Source organism: Dermacentor albipictus, chromosome 9, assembly GCF_038994185.2.
Source record: "Dermacentor albipictus isolate Rhodes 1998 colony chromosome 9, USDA_Dalb.pri_finalv2, whole genome shotgun sequence".
NCBI lineage: Eukaryota > Metazoa > Arthropoda > Arachnida > Ixodida > Ixodidae > Dermacentor > Dermacentor albipictus.
The window spans coordinates 18,190,436-18,204,981 of record NC_091829.1 but is presented as its reverse complement, the minus strand read 5'-3'; the positions used below and the strand labels follow the sequence as shown (position 1 = coordinate 18,204,981).

At 41.0% G+C, this 14,546-nt stretch overlaps 2 protein-coding genes and 1 long non-coding RNA gene across 48 annotated transcripts in view; 1 reads left to right on the top strand and 2 right to left on the bottom strand.

The window, feature by feature from the left end:
• Positions 1 to 14,546, bottom strand: part of LOC135903748 (uncharacterized) — a 162,101-nt gene that overhangs the window by 97,878 nt on the left and 49,677 nt on the right. The window lies entirely within an intron of this gene.
• Positions 1 to 14,546, top strand: part of LOC135903733 (uncharacterized) — a 119,035-nt gene that overhangs the window by 63,799 nt on the left and 40,690 nt on the right. For 6 of the 40 annotated variants that reach the window (XR_011508517.1, XR_011508518.1, XR_011508519.1 and 3 more), the window contains 4 exons: positions 1,376 to 1,480; positions 4,537 to 4,599; positions 5,780 to 5,920; positions 6,019 to 6,374. The exons of 7 other annotated variants lie outside the window; for them this stretch is intronic. Coding sequence is in view for 13 of the 33 variants with exons in the window: in XM_070525486.1 (XP_070381587.1) it covers positions 6,037 to 6,374 (338 nt within the window). In the remaining 20 variants the exon portion in view is untranslated. Of the gene's footprint in view, positions 1 to 829; positions 857 to 1,375; positions 1,481 to 4,536; positions 4,600 to 5,768; positions 5,921 to 5,994; positions 6,375 to 14,546 lie in introns of all 40 variants that reach the window. 27 more of the 40 variants (XR_011508525.1, XR_011508531.1, XR_011508521.1 and 24 more) reach the window with 15 other exon arrangements.
• On the bottom strand, positions 6,700 to 9,342 carry LOC139049728 (uncharacterized). Its single transcript, XR_011508546.1, has 2 exons — positions 8,071 to 9,342; positions 6,700 to 8,006 (listed from the first exon to the last, which is right to left on the bottom strand). It is a non-coding gene; the product is annotated as an uncharacterized lncRNA (long non-coding RNA).

Here is a 14,546-nt window from a genome sequence, read left to right as displayed (position 1 = left end):
GCTTGTGATGCAAGTATGCTTTAAGATCTGTAGCTGGGATGGGTATGGTTATGTTCGTGTCACTAAAAGCTACTGAAGTAGCTTTCTCGTCAGCAGCTTCGTTGCCTTTTATACCACAGCGGCCAGGTATCCAGCATAGGATGATCATTTGTTTAGCACTATAAGCTGAGCATAGCAATGTATACAGTTCATTAAAGACAGTGTTTTATGTTTACGTATATTCATGGACTACACTCAATGAGTCTGTGAACACAATAGCCCTAGTTAATGTCCGGTTCCATCACTCTTCAACGGGACATTAACTTTTTCGCGAGCTGCTTTGTCAGGCGCCAAGTTTCTTCCCCCTGTGTTAGTACCATTAGAATGCACTGATTGTACACCTTTTTTTTTCATTGATATTGGTAAGCTTCCGGTAAGCCGCATGCGCTCCAACTCATTTTTGTTAATCTTTAAATTTCCTTCTCATGATCAGGCTCCCCTGTGGGTAATTGACCTAGCTAAACGTACTCCTTCAGAGACACTAGAGGCTGACTGACGATCCTGAACTCTTATTCCCTTGCCCGGCTATTGATCATTATAATTGTCTTCTGCATATTAATTTTCAACACCACTCTTGCATCCTCTCTGTTGAGGTCCTCAGTCATTTGTTGTAACTCGTCCCCAGTGTTGCTGAACAGAACAATGTCATCGGCAAACCGAAGGTTGTTGAGGTATTCGCCGTCAATCTTTACTCCTAAGCCTTCCCAGTTTAATAGCTTGAATACTTCTAAGCATGCAGTGAATAGCATTGGAGAGATTGTGTCTCCTTCTCTGACCCCTTTCTTTATAGGTATATTCCTGCTTGTGGAAGATTAAGGTAGGTGTGAAATGTATGTAGATACTTTCCATGACATTTGCGTAGGCATCCTGTACTCCTTTATTACGTAATGCCTCTCACTGCTGAAATCTGTAGCCGATAAAATGCCATATCATAATCTATGAAGGCCGTTAGAGAAGCTAGTTGTACTCTGTAGATTTCTCATTTACCTGATTGATGACATGGATGTGATACATTGTAGAGTATCCCTTCCTGAAGCCAGCCTGTTCCCTTGGTTGATTAAGTCCAGTGTTGTCTTTACTTTTTGGAGATTATTTTGGTAAATATTTATATAATACTCCGAGTAAGCTAATAGATGTATAATTGTTCAGTTCTTTAACATCTCCCTTTTTGTGGATTAGTGTAATGTTTGCATTCATCCAGGTTTTTAAGACCCTTGCAGCTGTTAGACACTTCGTATAGAGAGCTGCCAGTTTTACTGGCATTGTGTCTTCTCTATCTTTGATTAAATCGACTATTATTTAATCTGCCACTTTTCCCTGTTTCCTATTTTGCAAGGCCCTTCTGATCTCATCTATAGTTATAAGAGGAGTCTCTGCATCCTGTTCATTATTGTTTCGAATGGAGTATTTCTGAGTCCTCTGGGTACTGTACAGGTCACAGGTGAGTAAAGAATTCTTCCGCTGCTTTATTATACCTTTGAGAATGCTCATATTAGCCTGCTAATCTTTCAGAGCATATATCTTGGTTTCTCCTATGCCAAGTTTCCTTCTCACTGATTTCATGATTCGTCGATTTGTTACTGTTTGTTCTGTGTTTTTCGCGTTATAATTTCGGAAATCCCTTATTTTCTACTTCTTGACCAGTTTCGAGAGTTCCGCGAACTCTATCTGATCACTTGAGTTGGAAACTTCAATTCTTAGTCGTTTCTTTATTAGCTCCTTTGTTACTTGGGAGAGCTCACCTACTGGTTGCCTTGATGCCTTACCTGTCACTTCAGTTGCTGCTTCTGAAGCCAGCCTAGTTACGGTTTCTTTCATTACCTATATGTCATATTCATGTCTCAGCTCTAAGGCGCAATATTTTTTTCAAGTATCAGCCTGCGTCTGTTTGCTTTTACCCTTACCGTGTCTCGGTTGGCCTGTTTCTTCCTGACCAATTTTACTCTTTCTCCCTTCAAATTGAGGTGAGTTCTAGACGTCGCTAACCTATGATCACTGTACATGACCCTAACACTTCTACATCCTGCACTATTCCAGGATTGGCAGAAAGTATGAAATCTTGTTCTTGTTTCCCCATTAGGGCACCACTAGGGCTTTTCCAGGTCCACTGTCTGTAGCCATGCTAAGGAACTAAGATAAGATGTTCATTATTCGCGGCTTATTCATGTCCCCGAATTCTACCAGCATCTCTACTCTAGTGTTCCTAGAATGGACGCCGTAGTCGCTAGTTGGTTGTTGACTAGCCTGCTTTTTCCCCACTTTTGCATTGAAGTCACTGATGCCTATAGTATAATGAGTTTGCACTTCTCTCATGGCTAATTCAACATCTCCATAAAACTGATCTGCCGAATGGTAAACAAATCAAATGCATCGTGCGAAACACAAATGTACCACAATCAGGATTACGAGAATTGTCATGATACGAGAACGACGAAGAAAACATATTGTTTATGACACTGGCACTTTCTTCACTATGAATAAATTTTTGGCCGTGTCTGAAGTGTAGCATGGCAAGTACACATTTTATAATTGACCTTCGGAAATTGTCTTGGATTGCCAGTCAGCATAAAACTGAGAGTATTATTAAACAATATACCCTCTGGTGATCTCAGCTCTTCTTTATAATCTGCAATTAACGAGCTGTAGTTATCCCAACGTGATGCAGAGTTGCCAACTTTAGCAAAACGAAGAATTCGTTTACACTTTATGGTTGTTTAATCGAAGCATGTGCTTATTAGATGTTACTAGACTTAGTGTAGCAAGCGCTTGTGAGGGACGCTACTACTCATATAGTTTCCACTTAGTGTTTAGCTACTGCTTTGAGAAACCCTGAGAGGTTTCATCGATGAAAACAAAACTTATGATTAACATCATGAAATTCAGCAGCTCCATAGTTTGTTACATGCTTAGTAAGATTACGCTGATGCTTGATCAACCTGTACATTTACCATGAAGTGAAAAACACAGTGGTCACTCACTCCAGGAAGATCATAAATGGAGCTGCAAAGAGTTGGTGCTGTAGTAAGCAGATATAGCACAAAGTAAATGATGCAGTCCATGCTGATGCACGGTATAAATAATTTGTTAATTGTGTTAATCATAACAGAGGCTCCGTACACTTAGTACAAAACAAACTCAAGTGAGTGACAGCAGTATACAAAACAATATTCCGTTACTTAAAATCTATTGCAAGTAATACAGGAACGTTTGGCTAACATATTGGAATTGCATAAATGGTGTCGCGATTGCCATTAGCCAAATTACGACTGCTACACGGATAATTATAACAAATACCGAATATCAGCTTTCTAGGCGGCACACAAAGTTGAGCCTATACGAGTTCCCAGTCGCTAACGGTACGAACACACAACAAAAGAGTGCAGAATTGTGTGACCTTGCAGAATAGCAACCCAATTTCCAGCGAAGCTGTTTCTTTTCAGCAGCTGCAATAAACATTTCAGTGGCCTATAATGAAATCCCAGACTTTAAAACGCTGCCCCTATCTCACTGGTCTGTTTGAAATCTTCCAGCATATACGCTTTCCGGTACTTGCTGAAGAAATTACACACAATATTCCATCCGTTTTAACAGATGTGATCTTCTTGATGTTTACAGTTCTCCCAGGGTAGCATGTTACATTCAGCGCTGTTTCTAAAACACAGGTTTAATGCTTCAGATACCCTGCATATGTAATTACTGTCAAAAGAAGGGGGGGAGGGGGTAACTGAGCTAGTAGGTTCATTCTTCGAGGATTGTAACAGTAGAAAGTGTAGAACACAGACACAGGAACGAACGAACAGACGTGGACATAGGTTCAGCGTCAAGTGATTTCTTTATTGATATTTCGCGCTTTTTATTTCGTCGCCAAATCTCATCCCTTCTCGTCATAAGTAGATAAAAGGGGCCAGATTTGGTGACTAATAGAAAACGCGGGAATTTCAATCAAGACATCAGTTGACTGTGGGGCTGCTTTCATGTCTATTCTTTCGTTTCTGTGTTCTACATTTAATGCTGCTACAATCCTCGAAGAATGTAATTACTGCTAAAGTGTGCAAAAATTTTACGCACTTTGAACTGCTAAACATAGCCTACATCTGATTTTAAATATAAATAAACAATGTTCCTCACGTATTTCGTCGATGTAGTTCACCTGTTGTTTAAGTATGGGGATAACAATTGCTTCTTTTCAAGCAGATGGAATGTATCCGGCTCCCAACATAGCATTAAAAAAGATAGCAGTGTTTTTAGAATTTCTAAATGTACGTGTTTGATCACTTCATAAATGATGTGATCACTACTTGGCGCCGAGTCTTTGCAACAATTTAGATATGTCTGAAGCTAAGCTAAGCAGAATGGGCGATTGTAGTCTTCATTGCTTCCACATTTGCGTTCAAGGTGCTGTCACTCTGCATTTTGAACCGCAGGAAAGTGTGTGTAGTGCGATTCACTGTAGATCTGGTCAGAGTGCTCACTTAGAAAATCTGCCTCATTTTACAGGCGATCTCCTTCGTTAATTACTCTCTAAAACCTCTTCAGCTCCTCTTCAAAGGTGGAAAGAAGGTAATGATACAAGTGAAGTTACGCTGAGTAGTAAATACTAGATCGAGATCATTTGAGGCATAAGACGTATCCCTAAGACGTTGCACTGCCACTTGCGAAAAAAAATGACAAAATAAGGAAGCCTATTGTCACGGGTGGTGATCCTGAAATCTGAGTATACTATTTAATGTTTGGAAGGCTTAAACTGCCTAGTAAATAAAGCGGTGATAATGGAAAATGTGAGTATACATATTAATCGCACTGAGCATTTCGCTAATGAAGTTGGATAAGGGAGAAGGAGGGCATAAAAGACACTTATAATAACTTTCTGGTAATGTATCGTAAATGAAGCCCAGACGATTTTGAGATCAGTAGTAACAGAAATTCTAGACAAACTAGATGTACGCATGCTCACTCTTGAATTGCACTTCGCGTTCACTAATATTTTATGTATTCCTTTTATCTTGGACTATTGATGAGTCTAACCATCTGAAGACATTTTGGGAAATAATTACCCCGAATTTGAAAATTATGTAGCTTTTTCTTCATGATTTGAGGATTCAAACTATGATGGCTGTGAAATTAATGTCTGTGACTAGTGCTTCGCAGTGTTGCATGAGCTTTACCTGTAAATAGTTATTACAGTGTGTCTACTACTGAACCATGTTTTCACTGCTTCTATTTTTGTGTATTGTTAGAATTTATTTGTTACCTTTCATTGTATTATGCCACCCCTGCTTCGACTACGGACTGCAGCGTGATCTAAATAAAAGAAATTCATGAATAAGGATTGTCATCACAAATGTCGAAAACGCTGCCTCCACGACGCCATCACTGATCCTGCCGATCAATTTCGAAGCGATTGGCATGTTCAAAGATTTCGGAAGCCATTAGTCGAAGGTCATGTATTCGTCAAGGTGACAATGTGTGGAAAGCTAGGGCCAATGGTTGAAGGAAGAGGAAATGTTCAGAACTCTTCGAATTATAGTAAACAGGATATACATATACATGATGTGGCAAAGACATTCCAATTCCCCTGTCACTTTGCTATGCCGAATAACCAGCAGGTTGTTTGATAACAGAAATTCAGAACTTATTGCACATTGTTCTTGATCCTTTTCTGTCGCGTACTTAGGTTTAGCATCAAAAACATAGCGCGTGTCGTTCACGAGAGCTTTGCCATATCTTAGTTCATTTGCAGGTGCCCCAGGCTGGCTTTTTCCCTGCGAGCGAGACGCCTTGTGGAAGAATGTTCACCATTAGTAATTGAAGCGGGATGAGCTTTCGAATAGAAGATGAAGAAGCGCGGGAACAGGGGGGACAGAGGAAGTGAAGAGAGAAGGTGAGACATAAATGTAGACGAGATGGACGCCAGTTCCACAGCAATGCTTTACGTCTACTGTGTCCTTTAACTAGGAACGCTACAATATTTTGGCGCAGCCGACAACTGACTCCAACATGTGGGTGACATTTTTCCTCGAGGAGACCTCCGCAAAGAAGATAATCTTTTCGAGATACCAAGCTCAAGACGAACCAGCGGTGGAACTACCTCGTGAACTCAACTCGGCAGAACTCGTGAACCTGGTTTTAGAGAAGGCTTCCATAGACATTGCTGAACTACGTTGGAAGGGTGCGGTGAAAGTGAACTTGCGCCTGGTGATCTTCGACGACTTCCCAAGTAACCACGGATATCCGGGCGACGTCCGACGGACGTCCTTTCTGGATATTCGGGATGTCCGTGGGATATCCATGAATGTCCGACGTACGTCCGAGGGACGTCCCTGGGAAATCCAAAGGTAATCGCTTTGGCATCCGTAGTACGTCCGACGCGGACATCCAGCATGGACATTCAGGGGACGTTCAGGATATATATATATATATATATATATATATATATATATATATGTGTGTGTGTGTGCGTGTGTGTGTGTGTGTGTGTGTGTGTGTGCGTGTGTGTGTGTGTGTGTGTGTCTTCCCGGGGATATTCCAGATATACACATGCCTTGAAGCGACAATAGTGGCCGGGACACATTCAAGCACCGGACCATTATATATATTACATTGGTCTAATGCTTGAATGCATTCTTGTTTTAAATAAACGAGAAATGAACTTACACCAACTTCCAAATACAATTAAACGTTTATTGTCACCTTATACATATACATAAAAAGACCAATAAGCAGATATATGCGTACTGTTCAAAGAACAAATAAATACACGGATAAAGAAGAAAACTTGCAATTTCAATAGCACAACAACAAGGTAGAAAACAGCAGAACAAAAATACTTATTGCCCACCCTGCTTTGACATTTGAGTTTGCAGCATGGAATAAAAAGAAAGAGCAAAAACACATCAATTAGCATTATTAAGCAGCGAAAGCAACAGAAATGACATGAAGGAATTAATCTTGACTACATCACTTCACTAGCACTCTGCGACACGGGCACAAAAAATGACATTAACTGGCTAATGCCTTAAACTTTAATGTCATTCGCGGGGTGCCACACGGACATGCTTAATGGTATTGCAGCTTAAATGTTATTCGCGACGTAGTGCGTTCTCGTAAGTCAACTTGCCGTCAAATGCGTACTCTCGTTCCCAATGTCTCCACATTCTGACGTGGCTAAACGAACTATTAGTGAAGAACAATCAATATATTCTTCACTTTCTTTAAACAATAGCTCTTTCTCGTGGCGTAGTGCGTTCTTACAATTATTAAAACTCACTTGGCCATCGAATGCGTACTCTCGTTTACAATGTCCCCGCCGTGGCCGTAGTGACCATATTCTCACGATATTAAACAAACTTGTAGATAAAAAGAACTAATATATTCTTCACTTTTTTAAAAGGAGCTTTTTATTTTCGTAGAGATCAGCAGGCGATCTTGCCGCTACTGACGGCTACAGCTCTGATCATGAGCGCATTAGCAAGGAGAAGCTGTTTGCCAGGAGAATCAAAGGGCGCCGATGAGTCCGCGGTAGCTAAAGAAAATGTAGACTCCGGGGCCCTGCTTACCAGAAAACCCGCATTGACTTGTGCGTACACCTCTCCTAAGGGATCCTGTTCCGTTCTCACAGCGAAGTGAACCATCCGAAGCGTCACGTAGAGTATATCCATCAGGGAAGCAAGGCACATTGTCCTTAGTGCGCGTAGTGCCACAACCACCGTCCTGAACTTCCGATGTCGCCTCGGTGCAGCGACCAGCATCACAAGGCGTACAAATGTTTGCAGGGACAGCCCGAACGCACATGTTAATGCATGCGTGCGGGGTATGCGCGCCACTGCACAGTTCTAGACTTGCGAATTCTCGAGCTGTTGACTGCTGGCTGCCGGTGCGAGATCCGAAGTCCTCGAATATCGTCTTTGTTTCCAGCGACGCTCTTTTTCGCGCGTGCGGCTTCTCCCGCAGTCTAGGCATCCTGGCACCTGTGAAGAAAACACATTTCAATACCCAAACGAATTAAAAAAGAAATCGATGTAGCTGTCATACCTTGGTAGCTGAGTAGGAGACTTTGGCAGGCACGGAAGGTGACAAACGCTGCTCCGCTGCCCTTAAAACGATCGCAGAATGAAAAATGGCGTGGCGACGATGGCTAGAGCTTGGATTGGGTTGGATGACTGCAGCGTTCTGCTTTGCCAAGGTTGTAACACTTCCACGTGCATCTACGCAAACATAAATAGGTTTTTAAAATATTCTATTATTACACAGTGAAATATTTACTTATTCTGGGAATATTCGGTATCTGATTTTCGAGTTTTTAGTTTCTGCTAAAGCTGTCGGCGCCAGAAAAACATAGCCTTTGAGATTACTGTCAATGCATGGCGGCTCTGACGCATTATAGCTTTCGTAATCGCTTTCAACGCACGCAGCCACCAAAAGCGTAGCCTTTGAGATTTGTTTTTGTTACCTATAATGATATTATTGTATGCACAATTGAACACTGACCACAACTTCCTGTTTTAAGAAACCAGCCAAAAACAGGCGCACACAGGAAACATACGAGAAGACAGGAAAGAGGCTGGAAGAGGCCTGTCTTGTGTATGTTTCCTGTGTCCGTCTTTTTTTTTTTGCTGGTTTTTTCTTAATACAATGCACCAACTAGCCCAACAACGTGTTTTACTTCCTGTTTCAATGATAAACCTGAACCTACATGTTCGGAGGTGAGGACCAAAACTCTATGATCAGGAACTTTTCATAATGAGGGATAACTTGAGTGCTTGGCTCTAGGTCGAATAAGTGGCTTCAAATGGGCGCTTATATATTCTGCTAGTCATCCACAAGCATTTTTTTTAAAGCAAACTACAAATTGTTTGTATGACCCACCGATAGAAAAAAAAAATCGTATTTTAATACTGCGATGTTAAAGTGGGCAGAATTGATATCAAGTTGGAAATATATTTATTTTGCTTTGAAAAAAGAATGAACTGTGTCCGATAGAGAACAAAAATAAACAAATATAATATGAACAAACTAAAATTTCCGGCAATATATTTATGCTAGTTTACATATAACTCACTAGTGTATATCCTGGGCATGCCTATTTATGGACAGCCAGCGGACGTTCAAAATGGGATGTCCCATGGACATCCCGGTGGGATGTCCTTCGGACATCCAAACAGGATATGGACTTCTCCTGTACGTCCCACGGACGTCCGTGTTGGATATCCGGATGGATGGACGTTGAGACTTATGGTGGACGTCCCACGGATATCCGTGGTTACTTGGGTTAGTTCTTCAACCGATGCGTCGAAAGGACTCTGGATCACGGTCTTCGACAGAAGAGGTGAGCCTCGTTTTGAAAGCTCTTCAGCTACAAGAACAGATGGCGCAACAAAACCAACTGGCGACGTCACACATAAGCTCTCTAAACGCCGAGAAGCCGGCGACTAATCTTGTAGAACCCGATGTGTTCAATGGCATGTCTTCAAGCCCAGAAAGTTGGCTCGAATTCTATGAATATGCCGCTGGGAAGAACAAATGGCACTCTAATGAGGACAAGATTACCAACATGCGTAGTTATTTAAGAGGTGTTGCACGGAAGTGGTACGATCTGCACATTATTGAAGATGTTGGCAACTCTTGGAACCAGTGGAAGGAAAAATTCTTGACGACATTCCGAAGCAACCCAGTGCAAAAATGGGACGCCGCGCTTAATTTCAAATTCAAGCAGGGCTCCCTGTCGAGTATTTCTTTGAAAAATGCCGCCTTTTAAAGCTGGCCGAGCCTATGCTTCCTCCTTCTGCCATAGTAGCACTAATAATGCACGAATTGCCCGCGGAAGTCCTGAAGCTAGTGCAAGCGTGATCACCTAAAACTATAGACGGGCTCCTGGAGTGCCTTCAAGACATGCCATCCACTTCAGAAGAAAACATAGCCGCTGGCTCAAGCAGTCACTTCAGACGGACCAGCGTGGATTGGTCAAGCTGTAATCCGCGAGAACATAGCCGCCTTGCAGGCAGTACAGAGAAGTTGGGTTGGCGTGCTCCCAGAGGTCGAGTCGACAATGTCGGCAACGACCCTGTCCCCCTACTTTCAGACGCTCAAGAGTCTCCGACGACAAAAACTAATAAAGAAGGGTGATCAGTCCGACCCGATGACCACAACTGAGACTGTTTATTTAACTTTCTCTAGACTACTTCACATTCCTGTCAAAGTGGGAAATAGACCTATGATGGCTTTGGTTGACAGCGGTGCTTCTGTGTCTATAATAAATGCCAAGCTGGTAGATTCAAGTCACCTGTATATTGGAAGAGTACTACGGGTGCAAGGGTACGATGGAAAAGTGACAATGCATAATCGGTGGGCTTCAGTATACATCGAGTTCCAAGGTCATGAAATAGAGAGTGAAATACTGGTGATAACGGGGGTGACGTACGACTTTCTGCTATTCAGACCAGATATAAAGAAACTAAGAATCAACGTATACTGGGACGATGCAGCTTTAGTGTAAGGACTATCAAGGGAAGAGACACAGCAAGATAGAAAAGATAACCTGCGAATTGTCAAGTGCGCAGAGGATATTGCAAAGATATTGAATGAAGTCTGGAGTCAGTGTAAAAAGGAATTCACTCAGCTGAGGAACACTTACATACGTTGCATAAGACTTCTTGCTAGCTCATCTAAACCGTGCAACCACAGGAACCTTCGTAGTTTAATCTATCTTAAACCTTAATGAACCTTAAGGAACCCTCCTTAAACACAATCCCAAAAAATTTTGGAAAACAATTTTAGCTGCTCAACTGTCTATATTTTTGCTGGTTGATGAGACTGGTGATTCTATCGCCCAAGATGAATGCTGTCATACTTTTAACAACTTTTTCACCAATATGTTCATGAAGGAAGACTGTTCCAATCTTCAATGGGCACCCAATTATGACCTTGCGTACATGAGCCCTATGGACGTTACAGTGACATCTATTCCATCATTGATTAATAATTTAAAAGTTACTACTTCATGTGTGGTCGATGGCATTAACTCAAAAATTCTGAAACATGCCATGGTTCATTCAAGCATCATACTCAGTCATATTTTTTGAGAATCTCTTTCTACATACAAGTGGAAAACTCGAAAAGCCATTCCAATTTTTGAATACGGTGACCGAACTTACGTTGCTATCGCCCATTATCACTGACAACCATATCTGGCAAACTTGTCGAACATATTATTGCATCTAACATGTCACTACATTTAGAAAGCAGCGATTTATTTTTTTCAAAGCAGCATAGGTTTAGAAAGAGAGGATTATTCGAGGAAAAAATACTTGAGTTTACTCACGAACTATTTCTTGGAATGCACGAAAGTATTCAAAACGACTGTTTATTCCTCAACCTTGCCAAAGCCTTTGATCGCATTCCCCATTGTTGTCTAATATCAAAACTATCTTCTTTGTACCTTGATTCCTTAACAATTTCTTGGATTAGAAGCTTCTCATCTTTTCGTAAACAGTTCACTTCAGTTTATAAATAATTATCTTCCCGTAATGATGCATCATATGGCGTGCCCGAAAGCAGTGTAATCGGCCCATTATTCTTTCCCATCTTCATTAATGACATACGATTACATATCAGCTCGACAATCAGTTTGTTCACCAACAACTGCGTTCTTTATCGCAAAATCCGCTCTGTTAATCACCATGAAGATCTTGACCCCATTACTACCTGGTGCTCATCATGGCATATGTCCTTTAGCAATGATAAATGCTGATTAACGACATTTAGCCGCAAGCGATCCAATTCTTTATATATATTGTTCACTTAATAACAGTCCAGTCAGCCTCGCGTCATCATGCAAGTACCCCCATGTTCATTTTTTGCCTAATCTCTCATGGGCAACCCACATAGTAAAAAGTTGATGCTAAAGCTAACCGCACATAAGATTTTTTTAAGTGTCACCTCACAGGCGTGCCCAGTTCGACTCGGCAACTCAGCTATCAAACATTTGTTCGCCCTCAACTTCAACATGCAATTTCCATTTGGTCATCTCATCAACAATACCTCATTCATTCCCTTCAATGCATAAAAAATCGTGCGGCTCGTTTTAATGCACGAGACTACAGGCGGAATTCTGGCATAACTAACATTAGTCCTTGTCCCTTGATTAGAATCTCGCAGAACAATCACACTTATATGCCTTTTCCATACACTTGTTTATAGCCATCATGCACTTAGTCTACCTCTTAGGATGCCGCATCGCACATTGTACGAATTGCATAGTTACCTCACCTTGAAACAACTTTCGAGAAAAGCCACTGCCTTCAACTCAGCATTGTCACGTGCAATCTTGTATTGGAATGGTCTTCCAGAGGACATTGTTCACATCTCTGACCCCATTAACTTCAAAGTAAAAAATATGTAGCAGTTTGTTCTGAAATATTTCTACTTCGTTCCGTTTCCCAGTTTATTCATTTACTATTTCATAAGACATTCAGTTAGGAATGTCCAAAATTCTTCTGTTTGCACCCAAATTTGTAACGCCACTCACATTATAGTTCACTTGGAGGCTGTCAGGTACCAGAATAAATAAATAAATAAATAAATAAATAAATAAATAAATAAATAAATAAATACGCGATGCGTAGTTTCTTTCTAGGATGTCCTTGGTGACCGAAACAAGGCATCTTGTGTATATCTGGGGGAAATTAGGGGCATGGTATGGCCAATATGTAGGCAATGTTCCAAATTAGTGGGTTAATTTCACCTATTCCTACAGAATAGACGGCTATGCCGTCATAGATACAACTACAACTGAGCTGAAATTTTGCAAACACAGCGGGAAATATACGCCAAGTTTATGTGCGATGGTAAATTCGTGTTGATCAAATACCGCTTAAAAAAACTGTAAGCAAGTATTCAAAAGTGTCACATTGTTAATTAGCTAGGTTTGCAAATGTCCCAAGAGAACTCTGCTTTTCAGATATTTTATGCGTTGCCGGAATAGTCAGCGTTTTAAGTACAATGTGTGGCGAAGTTTTGGCGGGTCTGGCTTGTTTACAAGTGTTATGAATAATTATTGAATCCTCATTTCTTTCATTTTTTTTTACTTTTTCATGCATAATATTATGGGGTTGCCTGTTCCCCACTGAACTAAAGGAATCAGCATTTTTATAGCTTATGACTCGGAGGACCAGGTAATGTTTGATATTCAGACAAAGATCAATATAGACGGGTAATTGAGACTTTTGCCATAAATTATGCATGCAAGCGCTCTAATGTGTTATGAGCCTGTGTATCAAGCGAGGCAGAATTGAAACCACAGCCCTGACAGAATTATAACTGCCACAAAGACAAAAGTGAGCAAAAATTAGTCGTTCGCTGTGCGAAGATATATGAGGTTGGATCAAACGTCTTTAAAAAATCCCTATTCAAGTTTTAGAACATGTGATGTGGCCACTTTCTGTAAGGCTTCCCACTGGTCCGATATAGCTGTTGATTACAACAGGTTAATATTTAGTGGAAAGGGTAGGGGGGTCATTGTAAGTTCAATGTACGATAAAGATGTTTAATTTCCTGGTCTAGCTACAAGCGTTGCAGGTAATGACTGAGCCGTAGTTTCTTGCCCCCTATTTTTTCATGCATCATAAGGCATTCCCAGTTGCTTTATGCAATGTCCTCGGTGAACCAAATAAAACGCATTGCTTATATTTGGTGAAATCAAAGGGCGCGTTATCGACACCATGTAAGTAAACTTTAAAGACAGGTGACTATATAATTCTGACATTTGTAGCAAATTATGCAAGCAAGTGATACAAAGCTTTATGAGTGAGTTTTACTAAACAAAGCGGAATTGATCCACCCGCTCTGGGAGAACTGTGAACTCAAGCGATATCAGAGCTCGAGAAACTTGAGTGGGCGGGGGGAAGGGGGGGGGGGAACGCAAGGAGGAAAGAAGTACATCACAGCAAAGAAGTACCCTGATGTACCATGATGTACATCACGGCATCATGAAGTAACATGCACGCTAATGAATTACTGTCTGTTTAAAAAAATACCAAAAAGAAGTGCTCCATAGCACTATGTGTGGGCAAGGTTTCAAGCGGAACTGACATATAGGGGCAACTGTTTAAACTATGTGATATAATTACAAAAAATGGAAACTTTCATTGAAGCTGTTCGAAAGGAACAGCTTCCCTGAAAATTTCTTTCGTCTTCTCCAAAGTTGCATACATCCGCTGTCTTTTTTTTCTTGTGAATATTGTAAGCCATATATGTTGATTACACGTCGTTGTGTATAACCATGACCACGCTATTACCTTAACAAGCGATACATTTCTGCTGTATGTAGACTGAAACACCAAGTACAATTCCTTGTCTATTTAGCAAAATTGTCTGTAACAATACTTTTTTTCTTATGTATGCTACACTGCTGCTACTGGGCGAGATCAGAGACCTCTGGGCGCTCACTGCTTTTTGGTCTTGTATCATATATACAAACTTGTGTATTGTCAAAAAAATAAATGCAAATTCAA